Below are 19,456 nucleotides of genomic sequence, written 5' to 3'. Positions count from 1 at the left end.
GTGGGTGACTGACAGTATCTAAGACACTCCAGATGCCTTCTCTGGACACCTCAACATTTTTCGGCTTGCTGTGTGATTTATAGGGTGGCTGAGTGCTGCTCCAACATGTCTGAGGTTTAACTTCTCCAACATAAGCGATTCATTCTACTGATACTGCCCAAGTGCCTTCTAGGTAGTATTCTAGCCCCAGGGACACAGCATCATAAAAATAAATCAACGGACGCCTTATTTGTAGGAACCTCGTGTTCTGAAAGGGAAGACCACAGATAAACAGAGAAAGGTAAGTAGATACAAAATTGGAGAATGAGTATGATGGTAGTGACTATTTCATGCACTCGTCTCTCCAGGATTTGTTTGCTAGTCCCATTTCCCCCTTTCTATCCCTTCCTCATATTGATGCCCTCACCTCTTGGATCAGGAATGGGGTAGGCCACCCATGGTCACAATGACTAGTGTAGAACAGGACAGCCATTCCTTGGAATTATACCTCTGGGCCTAGAGGAAATACTTCCTTTCCTTTCCAGGAACTAGAAGCATCTTCCCTGGAGATGCTGTTAGCTACATCCCTTTATGAGGATTAACTTCTTACAGGAAGGAGAATAAACTCCAGGAGAGATGGGAATGATGAGTGAAGGTCTTGGAGAAATAACCCACATGGTTCTCAACACTGAGAGCTCCAAACCCCCTTCCATTTCAGGATTCTTGCTAAGGGCTCTCCACATATTAAGTATAGAATAAGTACCCTATAGTTACTGATTTTGTACACATTTTTCCACTGAAAAAATTAATATTAAAATTTTCTAGTTAGTCCCCTTTAAGGAAGATACAAATTTAATATCAAATTTATTTCAGCCAGCCTCTGTTCACAGTGTTCAGTCATCCCACAAAATCTGTCTACTTCTCACCTAGTTAAAATAAATATATATACATATATATGTCAAAATAAAGCCTTTCTTTTCCAAGCCTTTACTTGGGGATGGGTATGAATTTGTGACCAAGTTCAAGTCAATGAGATGTAAGCTGGGAGTTCTGCTAGAACAGAATGCCACAGACTAGGTAATTTAAAAAGAACTTACATATCAGAGTTCCGAAGTCTGCTGAATCCAATGTCAAGGTGCTGGCATGGAGGAAGATCTTCCTAACATGACAGAAGCCATTCTCTACCCAGAGAACACGTGTGCAATGGACAGTGTGCCTTGATAACACAGCTGGAATTATAAACCCACTCTAGCAACCACAGCATCAATCAATCCATTTGTGAGACTGTACTCCCCACGGCCAAAGAGCCCTGAGAGTATAACTCCTGTTACCACCACCGCAGTTAAGGTCCAGCATGAGTTTTATAGAGGGGGCGTTCAAACCACAGCAGGATGTAGTGTGTAATTTTCTAAAAGCGTGCTCACAAGATAGCCCCTTTCTCTGTTCCTCCTTCCTCCTGACTTGAATGCAGACATGATAGGGAAAAAGCCTGAGCATCTAGCTAGCTTGAGCCAGCAGGGAAAAGCCGTGGGCTGGGGATGATGGCGCATGGGACACAAGGGTCTGGGCTTTCTGGCATCGTCCAGGTGTAGAACTGCCACACTAGCTCTGGACTGCTTGCTCACACCCAAGTCCCACTTATCTGAGAAAAAAATAAAATATTCCTTTCAGCTGTTAATTTGAGTTTTTTTTACATTTTGCAGGTGAACCCAATCGTAAGTAAGAGCATGGAAGAATATAGATCAGATACAAAATATTGCCAGTGTTTGGATAGACCAGTATCTTCCAGGTCGTCTGGTCTCAAGCACCGCTATGGCATGGGAGTACCACCGGGGGCCACAGTCGTGAAGAGCCATGCTTTGCCTAGCTGTGCCAACCCCTGCATCATATCCTGTGGTGTTGTCTACATTCACTCCAAAGAGAAGCAGTTGCTGACGGCAGGCCACTGCAGGCATCGTCTCAGCAGGAAGGGAGCTAGCAAAGCAGACTAGGTTCTTCCTCATCCATCAGCAGGGCTGTGAGATTTCAGCAGCTTTCAACAGATGACCCACCTAGTATTACCCAAGTACCACTGAATATAGAAGCAACCACTCACACGTCCAACTCCCAACCAGCAACGGCACTCTATTAGTTAGATGAAAGATGGAGGGTAATAGAGAGCCAAGGCAAGAGACAGTGGGTTGTGCTTACTGTATGGGTGTATTTGTTCCATAGGTCATGATAAATACAAAGGTTGTCCTGTTATTGTGTTTTCAGTGCTAGGGAGCAAACCCAGGGCCTGATGCATGCCAGGCCAGTCCTCTACACTGAGTACACACTCAACCCTGCTTTATCTATTATAGATATGTGAGCCAGACTGGCTTCAGGCAAATGTAGAGACTCTTAGCTTTAAGGCAGTGCTTCTCCACCTTCCTAATGCTGCGACCCTTTATACAGTGCCAAATGTTGTGGTGACCCCCTAACCATAACATTATTTTCGTTGCTACTTCGTAACTGTAATTTTGCTACTGTTATGAATCATAATGTAACTATCTAATATGCAAGATATCTGCTATGCGACCCTGTCTAAGGGTCATGACCCACAGATTGAGAAGCATTGCTTTAAGGAAAGAAGAACAATTTATTAGAAAGTTGGAACAAATTCTTGCTTTCAGAATTAAAATCATGAAGGTCTGAATGTCCTGAAAAATTTATTCCCCCCCCCTCTCTCTCTCTCTCTGTGTGTGTGTGTGTGTGTGTGTGTGTGTGTGTGTGTGTGTGTGTGAGATCTGGGTATATACATGAAGGTCTGAGGAGCACTTGTATGCATCAGTTCTCTCCTTCCCTCACGTGGGTCTCAGGTCATAAGGCCTGGTGGCAGCATCTTTACTCAATGAGCCAACTTTCTGGCCCTTTGGATATTTTTGAGTCTCATTAGTAGATTTACTTTGTATGGTAGAAAAGCAAGGAAGAGCTGCCTCAATTATTTATGCTCTGAGACAGCCCTGACCGAAATACAAGGATGATAACTCCAAGCGAGCCTTCCTGCTTCCCGAGGCTGAACCACCGTCTTGTATGAATTAACGATACTGCGGAGCCTTTAAAAGGCAGGCACATACAAAGCATTCTGCTGTTTCTTTGACAAACTCCTACCTTCTGTCAATCTTCCCCACAAGCAAACAAACCAAGTTTTTAATGATATGCCATCAAATATTTTGTCAAATAAACACATCAAGCTTTAAAACCATTTTCTGAGTTTCCAGATCACTCAGATACAATGATCATCAGACAGACCCAGTAGAAGGCAACGTCTAACTTCTCAGAGCCCGTCCAGGGCGGGGGCTGGGGCAAGGACATGGCTGGCATCACCTCACCCACATCAAGGCCCTAACAGGCAAACACAATGACCTTTAGGCTGAAAGCGCAGAACCAGTGGTTGTTTTTACAGAATGCCACATTGTTTAATTCAAGCATTGCCTCCCCCAGATGCACAAGCCATGAGCTCCATGGTTGTACCAAGCCACACACCAACATACCAAACTCGCTCTTTCGAAACTACAGTTGGAGCCGGCTCAGACTTTCCAATCACCAAAGATTGTAACATATAAAACTGAGACTCAGGAGGCAAATATGCTCTGGGTTAGACAAATGGACCCTTTCTTGAATGTATACCTTGGGTCAGTACAGTTCTGCCATGTGAAACTATATTTATCTTCATTTTAGTAAAGTTTTTTTTTTTTTTAATTCTATGTGTGTGAGTGTTTTCTCTGTATGTATGCCCACAGGGGTCAGAAGAGGGCATCATATCCCCTGGAACTGGAGTTACTTAAGGTTGTGGGCTTCCACGTGGCTGCTGGGAACTGAACCTAGGTCCTCTGGAAGAGTATCAAATGCTCTTCCCCCGCTGAGTACTCTAGCCCCAGAACTGTAATCATCTTAAAAACGTGTTGCTTTCCCGCTTTGTCCAACCCTCCGGGGATGAGGAAGAAAAGCCAAGTCACCTTTCGCATCTGGGCCAACAGTCCTTCAAACTCCTTCAGGTTCAGGGGGGTTCCACTGTAGGATGCACAGCTGTTTGCAACTTTCCCCAGCCAATAAATGGTCACCAACACCTAAGGAACGGAACAATGCATAAGGGTGGGAGGATTTGTCCTGAGGAACGATACTTCAGCATGGGGCTCAGGAACCCTCCAGGAACAGCTAAGCAGGAAGGAACAGCTCAGCACCACCGACTTGTGAAAATCAGTCATGCTGCACCCATGAAGGTGAGATCGTGGTAATGGGAACCCAATGCTGTCCCGGTTGACCCAGACACATGATTCAGTCAAGCAAGTCTCCAGCTCTAGGAAAAAGGAGGTTGTGAGAAAGTGATCTCTGAGTGAGCAAGAAGGGAAAATAAATCCTCCAAAATGACGCTCTCATCAGACAGCATTGTCCCACAAACTCTTTGGAGTCTTTACCCAGACAAGCGATGCAGGAGACTGTCAGCTCCATTTGAGATGGGTTCTTTCAGAGCCCCTAATTTCCACTTGTGCACATGGAGAACCTACTGGGATGGATGGCAAAACTCCCAAAGGAGTGATAAAGGTTACTGAGTGCTCCGAGGCACAGGATCAACACAGTACATCTAAGTGACGTCAGAGTCAGCAATGCCCAGAGAGTGAGACCTACTGGCCTTTCGCATCAGAGTGTGGCCACACCCCCATTAATCTGAGATGGGAATATTTTAGCCTTGACACAGTTGCTATCGGTTAAACAAACTTGGATGCTGAGGACTGTTCATGGATATCCAGTGGTCTGAGGTTACTGTCCTACATTTGTTTTATGCTGTCTCTCCAAAGAACTGTCCACAAAAACAAAAATCTTCTTTACTTTGAGTTGGAGAAAAAAAAAAAAATCAGGGATTGGCTAAAGATATGCTCCTTAGCTGAATCATAGGGATGAGAAGCCCATGCAAAAGCCTAGACTTTATGTTCACATTCTGTCTTTTTGCTTCATCTATGCTGGAAAGGACTTATTGCACTACCTTCCCCGTGGCAGGCCAGAAAATGCTCTGGATAATGGGACATAGGCATATGGGTCCAGCTGGCCATGGGCCCGAAGTATAGCTATGTGCATGAGCATTATGATGCGGTTCAGTTTTCTACCGCTGTGGGAAACTCTTACATCATGAATCCTTCAAAACTTCCAGAAGGTCTTTTATTAACTGAGTTCTTACAAATAAATTCCCAGAGAACAGACAATACCGAATGTAAGGACATTAACTAGAACCATAATATAACTAACGTGTGCTGACTGAGATCCCATCTGGGCCACAATGAAAATGGCTAATGTTAATGTTGAAACCTATCGATGTGTGTGTTAAGAAAATGAACCGCCACGGAACACAAGCTTTTATTTGTTTGTTTCTAGACTGAACTCTGGTGAGAGCAAAACCTCCAAATCTACTCTGTTTAGCTCTAGCATAGTTATTAACTATTCTATAAGAGATGCATATACATTTTTCCTAAGAAAGAATCTTTCTAATGAGGCTTTTTAGAGGCACTGCATTTAGCTAAACATCAACCTTGGACCATTAAAAGTCAAAAGTATACAAACTTAGAGAGAGATGTCAAAACACTTACATTTTTTAGCTTCCGGCTATAATCAAGGTTCCTAGGTCAGGAAAGAAAAACAAAACATTATTAGAATAGCAGTTTCTTCAGTGTGGTCTTTCCTTAAACACCTCAAAGACACACTTGCAAAAAATACATAAAATAAAATCAGAAGAATATGGCAGGCTTTTTAAGGCCTATGGCTGGTAGTTTCACTTGCAGGAAAAACAATAAACAAACAAACAAAAACCCATAGGAGGACCAGGGAGGATTGAAGTCTTGCAGGATGCCAGGAAAGGTAAATGCTTTTTAACATATGAAAGATGAGAATTCCATTTAAAACTGGGACTATTTATATTTGAATTTACAAACTTGATTGTTGAAGATACTGTCTTGAAGGAAATTTGACCACATCTCCTAAGTCTTCTTCATGCATTTAATACAGGTCTGACAACTTAGTGAAACAGACCTGAAAATACATGTGTAAGAAGCTGTACTATCTAAATGGTTTCTCCCCACCCCACCCCTGGCTACAAATTAGAATGAAAAATTGGTCATAAACAGGAAAATATGCATGCTATTTTCAAATGTATGCACATGTGTTAAAAAAAACACATAATAACGTTTATTCTCTAACTAAAACTCACCAAAGCTCTGACTATTCACACCATGAAAATCAAAATATTTCTAAAGGTATTTGAAAGCTCCATGAACACATCAACAAATAAATATTAGGAAAATGAATGCTGGATTTCTTTTCTCTGGTCACTTTGGTGAGGTGTAGGGAGTAGAAATTCCATCGTATAAACTAGTCGAGAACACTGCAAAGCATTTAGACCGTGATTACTTGCTGCTAGTATATTCTAACAAACTAAGTATGATGGATAGGTGGACAGGCTTAAGTTATTGATATTGGAAGGACCAGTCAACATTAGTCCCATTCTGTAGAGAGCAGCACAGGATCCAGGGCTTCAGTTAAGACAAGAAGCCATCCAATTTGCATTTGTTCAAGGAAATGTTTCTATACTTTTGAGTTTAACAGGAAAGTAATGGCATGCTATTCTCAGCTTAAATATCTGCTAAGATTTTTTTTCCATTTAATAATGGAAAGATTAAAAAAAATCCAAGAAAGATCTAAAATGTCTTAGGAAAACAAGAATGTGGAAAAAAACAACCATTTTTTCTGCATTGACAATAAAAGTTCACTGACTGAAACTGTGACTGGGTGCTAAAACGTTATATGTGGCACACAGTAGGACCTCACAAAATATTTGTACAGTGGTTTTCTTGTAACCACCAATTACTTGGAATACTTCCCATTTTTTAAGGAGACTTCCAGCCCCAGGAGCCATCCACAGCCTCTCCACACTTCTGTGCGACTGTGTTGATTCCCTGGATGGTCTGCACTGTGCCCCCCCCCCGGGGGGGGGCTCCGCTCTGCGCCGCACACCCCTCCCTCACTGTGCTTCCATTTCCATCAAAGTTGTCTGGCATTCATTACAGGTAGGGTTCATGCAATTACACAGTCAGTATTGTAATAATCTCCAGGGTTTTTCCTCTTAATTTTTTTTTTCTACCCAAGTTACATTTGGACAGAAAAGGTAAGAAAAAGTACCTTACTTAAAACTAGAGTTTTTATTTTTTAAAGACAATTTTAAAAAATACAAATTTCCCCCATGGGATCTATCTCTGATCCTGTATCTCCGTGATGATGCTACAAACTCTCGTCAAAATGATGCTCTCCATCTCTGCGGCGAGCTGCTCGGCTCTCAGAAGGGAAACCAGAGAATGACAACCGTGGTACTCGGATCTCTCTGCGCTACAAAATCAACACTCTAAAAACTAGTCCCCGACTGGTGCCAGAAAGCAGAATCACCTATGAAAACACTGTGAAGCTAACAGTTTAGTCCACGCTCCACTCCTACGCTCCTGCTAAACCCAGAAGCAATGCCTTTCTGAGCTCCACAAATTAATTTGTGACATAATTTGAGTATAAATTCTTTATGATTTTCTTTTTTTTTTTTTTTTTTTTTGGTTTTTTGAGACAGGGTTTCTCTGTGTAGCTTTGCGCCTTTCCTGGAACTCACTTGGTAGTCCAGGCTGGCCTCGAACTCATAGAGATCCACCTGGCTCTGCCTCCCAAGTGCTGGGATTAAAGGCGTGCGCCACCACCGCCCGGCCTTCTTTATGATTTTCTAAATGCCAATCTGGTGAGACAACCTTCCTACAAAATGATTCCAAGTCCAACGCCCCGTTGCCTGTGATGACTGCTCCCACCACACCTGCCCATCAGCACAACCCTCCACCCTCACTGGGTCCTTTGAAGCCCCAACAGCTTCTTCTCCCTTGGCCTCTTACTTGCTTTGCCTCCACCCCAAACATCCAGCAAATCTCCCCAGGGCTGATGCTGAAAAGCCACCCCTTCAGATAGGCTATCCTTGAACCCCTCCAGACGGACCACTGGCTTTCCTGCCTCACTATTTTATGCTCTCCCCAGCACTCTCATAGTTATTTTCTTTCTTACTCAATGTGTGTCTAAGTTATTGGCACTGCAGTGTAAGTTCAACATGAACAGAGGACGCTGGTCATCTTATTTGTGCGTTTTCCTCACAGGAGCTATTGAGTGAATCTTTGTTCAATGGCTGACTGGAGGGATACAGATATAAGGGAAGGTGATGGGAAGCAGTATCTAGAGACTCCAGTGTCCAAGGGAAGGGCATTTTAAAAAGGGAAGGAATGCAGAAGAAATGCAAAAGGGGAGGTAGATGAGAAGAAAGTAAAGAAGGGAAGGGAGGTGGGAGGCAGAGGAAGGAGAAGACAGAAAAAAGAAAAGACCAAGAGGACAAGAAAAGATGAAGATGCCGCCGTAGTAAACAAAGGGACAGTGACCACTTGTGACTGGCCTCAGTGACCTTCTCCCGGCCAGTAGCTTCCCGTGTCTCTGAGCTAACCCATCCCTTTAGAAGTTGACCCCCTTGTCTTCCCAGGTCTACCATGACCAAGCTTTACTTAGAGTCACATTCGGACCGATTTGATCCGGTCCTCCTCTGCAGGGGACAGCACAGTGCTAAGCAAAGGTGCTCAGCAAGCCAGAGGTCCAGGCAGCTCCAGACCTGGAGCTCGACCCAGGTTTCTGATTCCCTCGTTGTCGCAGACGAGCGGGGTGAAGATCTGAGTTTCTGTTTTCGTTTCTGAAACCAACTGGCCTCAGAACTCTCCTGCTCCGGTAATTGATTGTTTAAAGGTAGTCAAAAATTTAAAAAAAAATTTTTTTTTTTTAAAAAAGGAGTTAAACCACCAGAGTAAACTTGCCTTCACCCTCCAAGCAACGTGTGTGTGACTATTATTACCTATGATGTTGCACAGTTGCTATTGTTTCTGGTCACCTGCCAAGCAGGTGAAACCGGAACACGAGATGAGGCAGAACTTAAAGCAATTTCCCAAAGTGAAGACGAGCTTAGCAGAGGCCGGATTTAGGCTTGATAACAAATGGAGCCTGAGATGGTTACAGTGACGCCTATGAAGGTGTCTACAGTGAAATATTACACCTTTTATGGATTTTTTTCACTCAACATCCACTTTCCATGAGAAGTACTATAAAGAACAGCACATTAAAAACACAGAAGGAACTCCAGATCATCCATCATGGCTGGCTCTCCTTGTTCCCAGCCACACATCATAAAATCCACTGTAAACTTCCCAACTCCAATTCATTCAGGAGTTTCAGGTCTCCTGTCATCGTAATTATGAAATCAACAACATCATCGTAATTATGAACAACACCACCACCACAAAAATCCTCTAAGCTGTGGCTTCTTTCCCTTTTGTGTTCTTCCATGATAAGATGGCACTGCCCCAAACTATCAAATCCCAGATCCCCTCGACTCAATTCAGCTAATTGAGTCTTGTTGTTATTGCTGTTGTTTGTGACCGGGTTGCCCTTATGGAGCCCTGGTTTATTTGGTGTATGCATTATGTAAACCAGGCTGGCCTTAGTCTTGTAGAGATCCTCCTACCTCTGTTTCCCAAGTGTTGCAATTACAAGATATGGCATCACACCTTACTTTTAGATGTTTTTGAAAAGATTTATTTTTAAATTATATATGTGTGTGTGTGTGTGTGTGTGTGTGTGTGTGTGTGTGTGTGTGTGTGTGTGTATCAGTGCATGGGTATGTGTACATGAATGTAGGTGCCCACAGAGGCTTGAAGAGAGAGCTAGATCCTCTGGAGCTGGAGTTATAGGAGGTTGTAAGTTGCCTAACATGAGTGCTGGGAATTGAGCCGGCGTCCTCTGCCAGAGTGGGACCCCCTCCTAACCACTGTGCCATCTCTCCAGCCCCAGGAGAGAATCCCGCTTATTGCTCAACCATACTCACACTATATACTGTTTGAATAAAATGACAAATGTTTTATATGACATCACAGACTCTGCAGGACTCCCGAACTACAGGCAACTTATTTTTGCTTCCTCATAAGGATGGATCTTCTCACTCTGGTCATGAGCTATCTCTTTATACAGAAACGCATCCTACTGCAAGAGTTCTTTGCCCCAAATATGCTTCACTAAACAGATATAGGTAGAAATGGCCAAGAGGCCAATGAGCCATCTCTGAAAAGCTTCATCACTGTCACATGGGAGAAAATGGCTACAAGTGTAAATGAAGGAGCCAGCTCACCTTACTCCACATCATCAACAGCACTCAATCTGTTTGTGCCCGGTGCAGTCTGCCAAGAGCCTATTCAACTGTCCCACGGGAGCCAAGAACGGGGTTCCTGTCTAAGGCGCACAGATTTTGTGCACATTTCTCTGTAGCCTCACCGCTAAATTCTACTTAATGTTTTCTCTTCTTCAAAATTCTGGTTCTATACGCATTTGAAAAATTATATTAGCTCAGAATCAGAGCTCCACACAGCGGACAAGACACTGTGTTCTGTTGCGAAAGCTTGACTTTTGCTTGTGTGTTTTTATTTTATTAGGAACATGTAATCTTCTACCTCTTAGAATTTACAACATCCTCACAAAACTGCAAATCGAAACATCAAGGGTTTCCTTTAAGCATAAATCAGGCATTACTCACTTGACAGTGACCCTGCTGGACGTATCCTGGAGGTCACTTGGGTCAAAGAGTTGAGATTCTTTAAGGCCAAGCTCTTTACAGCCCCTCAAGAATAAGATGGTATTGTCCTGGAAGGAAGCAAAGAAGCCCAAGTGTTATTTTAGATTATGACGTCCCACTTCACCCCACTTCATCAATAGCCCCAAGTGCTATTGTCAAGATGCCGGCCATCATGGCTGCTACAGTCACATCTAAATCATGGTGTGTCACACAACAAAACTGCAGTTAGGAAACACCAGAATAAACAGACACTTCAGGTTTCCAAAATCCTAGGCACGCCAAATTCAATTTTCCCCTTGGCTTGATGCATCTGTAAACAACTGTAAGTCAAATGCCGCTATAAAGAGAACATAGCATCTTTTTGAGGGAGAGTACTTTAAACAGCCAGGTATTTTCCATGGCTTCTAAATCGTTTCCCCACGTCTCATTGCTTAGAACTTGGCTTCAATAGATACTTTAACAATACAATTAGAGCAGGGGATGGCTTAGCTGTTGGGTGTTTGCTGAACAAGCATGAGGCCCCACGTTCATATCCCCAGTGCCCAAGGGAAAAACCAGGCATGATGGCATACGCCTGAAATCCAAGCTCTAGCAAGCTGGAGGCAGAAGGACTCCTGGTGATTCCTGGTAAGCTTCAGGATCAATAAGAGATCTTGTATCAGAAAAATAAGGTGGACTGTTGTGTTGGTTTGAACGAGAATGGTCTCCATGGGTTCATGTATTTGCAAGGTTAGTCCCCAGTAGTGGAACTGTTTGGGAAGGAGGAGGAGGTGTGATCTTGTTGGAGGAAGTGTGTCAGTGGGGGTAGCCTGTGAGGCTTCAAAAGACTCCACCGGTCCCAGCGTGCTCTCTCTGCCTCCCGATGACAGGTCAAGATGTGAGCTCTCAGCTGCCTTGTCTTTACACTGCCATCATGGACTCTAACCCTCTGAAACCATAAGCCCAATTTAATGCTGTCTAAGTTCCGTGGGCCATGGCATTTCATAACAACAACAGAAAAGTAACTAATAAACAGGGACAGAGAAAGAGGCATAACATTGACCTTTGGCCTCCACCAACATGTGTACACATGCAACTTCATGCATGCACGTACACAAAAACATACACCGCACACACAAAAGAAGACATTGTAAAAATAGATAATTTGAAAATAATAAAAGGTTTTGTTGCCTCAGGTGTTCTCATCCTCAAGTTTTTCTTATTAATTAATTTAAATATATTCTTTTCAGGTTTTTACACCCTTCATACATTCATTATGGGTCATGGCTAAAAATACCCTTTTAATGGAATGTGAGATGAATTACAAGATAAAAGCAATCTGGTCCCTTCTTTCATGTCACACTCATTCCACTGCCATCTCTAGAGTATTTGGTGTGTGTGGGGGGGGGGACAGCTGGTAGGGGGAGTGGGGGAGAAGAGCAGGGCACAAGATACAATGCCATACAGGAAGATGTCCTGAAGAAACCCGCTACCTGGTTTGCTAAAAATTAATTAAAAAAAAAATCTAGACTTGATTGGGAAGGAAACTGAGAGCAAGGAAGACTTCTGAGAACAATGCAAAGACCCTCCTCCTCCTGCTGAACATGCCCTGGCAGGCACAGATTCACTGAGAACCAGCAGAGGAGCAGGACAGGCTGACAACTGTACTCTCCATTAAGGAGGATTCCATCTGGGCTGCTCATCTATGGGAGGTCCTAGGAATAAATGAATGGTTCTGAAAGTGAATGCAAACTGTGCGGGTCATCCTTTGAAGACCCCAGGACAACTGGTCAACAGATTCATTGCCTCGAATCTCTAATTGTCCTCTTCTTGAGGACTGACTCCATCAATTTTTAAGAACTGCAGGATGAGGGCTATCAGGTCCCAGGAGCCACATCAATGAGAAACCCTCTGAATGCTGACAGAAACTGCTGTAAACAACTGAACTGAGGGTGGTGATTACCCACTTCACCCCAGGTAGTTCAAAGGGATCAGCAAAGATAATATTTTTAATTACCCAGTGTGTAGGCAGGACTCTCAGGCCCCAAAGAACCCTGCTCCAGCTGAACACACTCTAGGTAATCTCCCCTTGAGAACAAAGGAAAGCCATGACTGTGATAAGGTTATGGCACTAAACAATTGCCTCTAAGTTAACCAAGAGAAAGATCATCTGATTGGCACTGATGTAATCAGGGAGCTTTTAAACAGAGGGTGATATAAGAGTTCCTGCTGGCCCTGAATGCCACAGCTGCAAAGGCTTGAATGTCATCAACCGCCAAGAACTTGGGATGGGCTTGGGAGACGATCCGGGTTGCACTCTTGCAGGCATCTTGATTTCAGCCCTGTGATATTCTGAGCAAAAAGAGCCCTGTCTCACCCTATCCAGACATTTAATCTATGGACAATGTGAGGTAACAAATGGGTATTGCTCTGAGATGCTCGTTTATGGTCATTTTTAATGTGGCAATAAAAATTAACATGCTTGGGCTCTAAAGAGCAATAGTAGAGAGTTGTTGGCCTTTCTATGGCCCATATTACATGACCAACATCCTCCCAAGGGCCGCATTTATTATATTAACTCTTTTAATCCCTGCCCACCTTATCCTAAACTGACAGAAGAGTGATCTGCAGCCTAGAACAATTATGCAATGGTCCAAGATTACAATCAACAAAAGAAGCAGGCGGCAAAACAGTGTGGTATGTCTGATGAATCCAAGCACAGAATTCGAGGTCAGTACCAAAGGACAGTGGGACTGTGGAGGGTAGGACTGATCTCAGAGGGTCTTACAGATGTAGAAAGCAGGCTGCAGGAGCCAGGGGCAGCTGAGACACAGAGCAATTACACATCACACTGAATCAACCAGTTAATCTTGCATCCCAGCTAACTCATCACAGAGATGGAATGGGGATTGTCCAGAGGTAAAAACTCTAAGACCTCAAAGCAGCAATTCTTGTTCCCACCTCTCCAGTTCCTAGTTCTTTATGCTTATTCATCCATCCTTAAATCCTGCCCTCCTCCTCTCCATCTCTCCCTCTTTCCCTCTATACCTCCTTCCCAGCCTTGGTTTTTCTCTTTCCTGTTTGCCTAACACAAGTATGTCCTCGCATCCATCCCCCCTCCCTCCCTCCCCCCTCCCTCCCTCCCCCTCTCTCTGTCTCTGTCTCTCTCTCATTCTTTTTGGCTCTGAAACTCTCAAAAGACCACACTGGCTCAGAGGCTGCCATGTTCAGAATAAGGCACACCCCTGCTTTGCAAGTCCACATTTCAGAGGCGTAAACATCCCCTTTCCTGAAGAAGGCAACTCCAAACAAGGCAGTGACCAGTACAGATGCCAGGTGGGCTTCAGTGGCCATCTGAGTGTCTTCTGGATTGGAGTGCCTCTCAGGAAAGGGAGGAAGTGAGTAGGTGCTCTCTAGGAACCATCAGTGACCACAATGAAGGACAGGCCTCTGACCTCCACGCAGTCCCCCAGGACTATGGCATCCTGGATCCAGGATCGTGAGTACAAACAAGGAGATATTCTTCCTCTACACGTTCCCAGATGCACACGTGCACCCTGGAACACGGCACGCCATTCAGCACACAGCCTTCAAACATACAAGCTCTGTATGGCAGCCAGCAGGGGCGATTTGGGCTGGAAGATTTAAATGACTGCAGGTCTGTTTCCAACTCCTTGCTGTAACCTAATGATGCTGGAAAAGAGCCAAGCCCTAGTCAGAGGCAAAGCCAGAAGGAAGAGCCACCGAGCCAAGAGCTAACCAAGGCCAGCCACTGGCGCAGGCAAGAACAACCACGTTCTTAATTACAAAGGATGCATCCCGTACTTTCTCATCTGCCTTCTCTACCCACTGAGACCTCTCCACATTTACGATTTCCAGCAAAGCCCTCATCTTGGTAGCTCAAGTTCAGAGCTAAACCATTTAACACTGTGTCAATCCCCCAGGAGAAGTGGGAGGCACAGATTTACTACAATGTCTATTATATGTAGTTCCCACTTACACACAGCTAATATCCATTTAGTAATCTTTTGGGGAGCTTTATAGAGACTTGAAAACAATCATTGCTACAAAAAACCCCTGGTAATTAAAGATATATGCTGACCAAATGTATGAGCTTTAACTGGATTCTAGATTCTAGAAGGAAAAGTAAATAAGGCTATGCAGCTGAACACGGGCAGACTATTGAATAAATTTTGGATTGGGCGTTAACTTTCCGAGGTGTGGTGATGGTAATGTAGTGAAGTGAGTGGATGCCTTATTTTTAAGTACACATCTGGATTATTTAATGGTGTGTTACATCTGTAACACGACTTCTAAATGGTTCCAATAATATTGTGTGTGCATGTCTGTGTACATACACGTATCTTCACATGTGGGAAGAGGGAGGCCACAGAGCAAAAGACAGGGGTGGAGAGGAGAGAGGGATGGAGAGACCGTACATATGTGTTTCTCTGCATTTAGAGAGAGGAAAACGCAAATAACAAAATATTAAGAATTGAGTACAGAGACTGGACTGACAACCAGGGAGCCTGCAGGGGACTGACCTAGGCACTCTGCACATGTGTTACAGTTATGTATCTTGGTCTTCTTGTGGAACTTCTAACAGCGGGAGCAGGGGGCTGTCTCTGACTCTGTTGTCTGCTTCTGAGACCCTTTTCTCTTACTGGTTGCCTTATCCAGCCTTACTAGGAGAGGAATTGCCTATTGCTACTGCAACTTGATTCTCCGTGGCTGGTAATATCCACGGGAGGTCTGCCCTTTTCTGAAGAGAAACTAAGGAGGAGGGGAGAAAAGGGAAGGTGGGATGTGGGGGCGGGGGGCGAGACTGGAAGGAGAGGAGGGAGGGGAAATTGCAGTCAAGTTTGGGGGGAGTACTGATAGAGTCGATTGGAAAAGGGGGGCATTTTGGAGTCAGGTAGAAACCTGGGGCAAGGGAAACTCCCAGGAATCTACAAGAATGACCTCAGCTAAGACTCCTAGCAATAGCAGATATGTAGCCTGAATAGGTAGGTCATTTCCTGTGAGCAGGGAAGGCTTCTAGTAGAGGGACTGGGACACTAACCCAGCCACATAACCTTCGACCTACACTCTGTCCTGCCTCTGGGATGTCCTGGAAAGGCTGGTAAGGGGTACGAGCGGTACAGAGATTGTGAGAGTGACCAACCAATGACTAGTCCAGCCTGAGACCCATTCCGGGTGAGTGAGCCGATTCCTGCCACTGCCTGGAGCACCAGGAGCCACAGGCTGCATGGCCTCGAGACCTAGAATAGTACCAAACACAACTGGAGTGGGGAGAGAGCCAAAGTAATGATGCCTAACGATATTCTGCTCTACTCATAGAATGGTGCCTAGCCTAATAGTCATCAGAGAGGCTTCATCCAGCAACTGATGGAAACAAATACAGAGACCCACAGCCAAATACTAGGCAGAGCTGGGGAATCCTGCCGAAGAAAGGGAGAACGGATTGTAGGAGCCAGAGTAGTTGAGGACATCACAAGAAAACCCATGGAATCAACTAACCTGGGCTCATAGGAGCTCACAGATGACCTTACCATCTTCCTGGCAACTCCTGCCCTGAAGATTTTATATCTTTATCGCTTCTCTGCCCACTCTAAGATGGGAGAGCAGCCCAGCTCAAGATAGCCCCTAGCCCCAGAGACTAGCTGTCTATTGCAGGTAATGCATGCTCATTAAACTTTCAGGTAGAATGTACCAAATAGTCTTCTAGATGTTTTTTAATGGTGAATAAAACAAAAGATTCCTTAATCTTCATGATCCTTTATGTTTTTAGATTTGTTCAAAATCCACATAAACAGGGGAAAGCTGGTTGAGTGGGTAAAGGCTTTTGTGACCAAGTTTGATGATCTGACTTGATCCCAGGGACCCGTGTGGTGGAAGGAGAGAACACAGACTCCTACAGGTTCTCTGATCGACACACACACACACACACACACACACACACACACACACACACACACACAAAAAAAAAAAAAAATTCAAAATCCACATAAACAGAGGTCTTGTATCAAATTAGACAATGGAAATTAGGAACATGGCATGATAGCCTTGGGGACAGAGGGACTTTAGTTAGAACCTCAGTCTCATCTGCACCCTGGCTGTGTGTTCTGGGTTAGACTCCCTAGCCTTTCTGATGGTCACATCTCTAATCTGTAAGGTAGGTAGGGGTGCGATCAACCTTGTAGATGTGGATGTCAGAATTACAGGAAACAAAACATTAAAAGCACAGCCCAGCTCTCTGGCATATTCCAGGCATTCCTTACAGTAGCTCTCCCCTTACTTTCAGGCTTGCTTTCCACGGTTTCAGTTATTCCCATAGGCAACTATGGTCTGGAAATACAAAATGGAAAATTCCAGAAATAAATAATTCGTGAGTCTTAAATTGCATGCTGTTCTGGATAACGTGATAAAGTGTTACACCATGTCACTCTATCCTGCCCAGGATGCGAGTCACCCCTTTGCCAGTGTGCCCTTGCTCCATACACTACTTACATGTTCATTACTCTGCAGCCGTCTTGGTTACCAGAACAATTGGAGAGCCACCACAAGCTTGAGTAATCCTTATCTTAATTAATGATGGCCCTCAGAGCACGAGAGTAATGGGACTGAAAATTTCATTACAGTGCATTATCACAATTGCTTATTATTAGTTTTTGTTAACATCTTACTATTTTATATATCAGAATTATCATTGGTATGTGTGTATGAGTCATAGCTGCATCTATGAGAGAACGCCTGACAGACAAATGAAAGGGTCAGAGATTAACTTCCGCTCACGGTTTCAGAGCCCTCAACCCAGCATGGCTGAGAAGCCATGGAGTTCATGATGGCAGGAGTGTGAGATGGAAGCTGTTCACATGAGAGTGGGCCAGGGAGCGGAGAATAAGGCCGAATCACTGGCAGGGCTATAGCTTTCAGAAGCCTGCCTCTTACTACTGATCTACACCATCAGAGAGGCACCACCCTCTAAAGGTTCCACAGCCTCATGAAACAGCACCATCAGTTAGGGGACAACCGGTCAAAGCATGAGCTTGTGAAGAGCAGTTCAGATCCAACCATGAGCCAATCAGATTGTATATATAGGGGGTTGGGGAACCTAGTATGGATGGGGTCTGGTACTAACTGAGGTTTCAGGCATCTGCTGCGTGTGTGTGTGTGTGTGTGTGTGTGTGTGTGTGTGTGTGTGTGTCTTAGAATGCATGCCCTGTAGGTAAGTGAGGTGTTAGGCATAGAGGGCATCATCTGGACATTTTTGTCCACTCAGGTCGAGAAAAGACTGTGGAAGATAGAATGAAGAACAGTTTAAGCATCTAAGAAAAAAGAGACACTTGGCACAGAGCCTGTCAGTTACACGGGAGATTAAAATATAGGAGGGACGCTGCTATTATTTGTTCACTGTTAGTCACCAGCTTGGCGTCCACAGGCAGCCTCAAACTCAGGAGCAGGCTAATATACACAGAGGTCATGTGCAAGGTAGTTGTATGTAAGCAGTATGTAAGTCATCATTGGCAATTATTCCCCAAACATAAATCCTCAAGCGATCCTTCCCAATTCAGTCCAGAATTAAGCAAAGCCTGCTTAAGCCAAAGTGTTTGTGGAGGGCTATTAATCCCATGATGGAGCAAAGTTGTGCAGTGGGAAAATGCATGTCCAGATGTCCAGTGCTCATCGTTCCTGGCTACAGCTGGCTCACAGACCCCATCGGCCTCTGTCCACAGAAGAGGCTCGCTTTGGCCTTGGCTGTGCTTCAGGATGGAGGGGCCAGCAAGGCACTCCCGTGCGGTCCCTGGGGAGCACTCCACGGCCTCATCACATCTTAAGGCTGTTGCTCTCTTCCTCAGAAGACAAACAAGAAACCATTTGCTGCTTTTCGCTCCCCTGAGCTGTCATTTCTATCTAGAAAGGAAGAGCCCTCTGTCTCCTTGATCTACTGTTATGGACAAGCATGTTTCTGGCCATGATTCAGGAACCCAGCACTAGTGGAGCCCTTCCAGTGGGGTGGACCCACTTCTCTGGGTTTTATTTCTTTTTCTCAAATAGAGAAAGAGCAAGACGGTTTGAAGTTCAGAGAAAATAAAAGTAATGCACCTTCAGGCTTCAGACAAACTCACTACAGCTATGTATGGAAAATACAATATAGAACACATTCCTGTAATTTTCAGTTTCTTTAAGTGAAAGACTGGATGGAAAATACAAAAATGTAAACTGTGGTCACCTGTGGATCTGTCGTTTTAGTATATCTGTATAATACATGTTTTCTATAAAACCATAATAAGCAATAGGATATCTCAAAAGGATGTGGAAATACATCAGAGAAGACCAGATCTTGTTAGGAAAATCAACAACCAAGATTAATGTTACTTTTCTATTCTACCTTAAAAAACTCATTTTGAAATATGTTTTTTGTTAGATTTTCGACATGAGAAGCAAACTCCCTTCAACACATATACAATTAAGAAGCTCAAAACTTAAGGAATACATTACCAAAAACATCTCCAGGAACTTACCCCATAATCAATAGAACACCGGGGTTTCCTGGACCTGCCCTGTTCACAGTTACTGCCCAGTCTGTACCGGCTCCAATCGAACTCCTGGGATTGGCTGGAGTCCAACAACAACCAGCACGAGCCAGCCTACCGGAGTATTTTTATTTACCAGGAGCACTTAACGAGGACACCAGTTCCACCCCTGAGAGGAAGGAGGAACTCAATGCAACCGGGAGACTTTAGGGAGCTGAACCGGAAAGGTGGCATCGGGGTGGGTTCCTGAGGTAAAAGAAAGAAACCATGG

The 19,456-nt window shown here is 44.3% G+C and overlaps 1 protein-coding gene across 7 annotated transcripts in view; it reads right to left on the bottom strand.

The window, feature by feature from the left end:
- Limch1 (LIM and calponin homology domains 1) overlaps positions 1-19,456 on the bottom strand; it is a 321,480-nt gene that overhangs the window by 86,137 nt on the left and 215,887 nt on the right. For all 7 annotated transcript variants that reach the window (XM_052735049.1, XM_052735052.1, XM_052735045.1 and 4 more), the window contains exons 4-6: positions 10,631-10,737; positions 5,583-5,613; positions 3,960-4,070 (exon numbers count right to left, since the gene is read on the bottom strand). In XM_052735049.1, coding sequence (XP_052591009.1) covers positions 3,960-4,070; positions 5,583-5,613; positions 10,631-10,737 — 249 coding nt within the window. The remainder of the gene's footprint in view (positions 1-3,959; positions 4,071-5,582; positions 5,614-10,630; positions 10,738-19,456) is intronic.

Source organism: Peromyscus californicus, unplaced genomic scaffold (genome assembly GCF_007827085.1).
Source record: "Peromyscus californicus insignis strain IS unplaced genomic scaffold, ASM782708v3 Scaffold_13__1_contigs__length_99412109, whole genome shotgun sequence".
Taxonomy (NCBI): Eukaryota; Metazoa; Chordata; class Mammalia; order Rodentia; family Cricetidae; genus Peromyscus; species Peromyscus californicus.
Note: the sequence above shows the minus strand (reverse complement) of the source record. Positions and strands in the feature narration are given on the sequence as shown.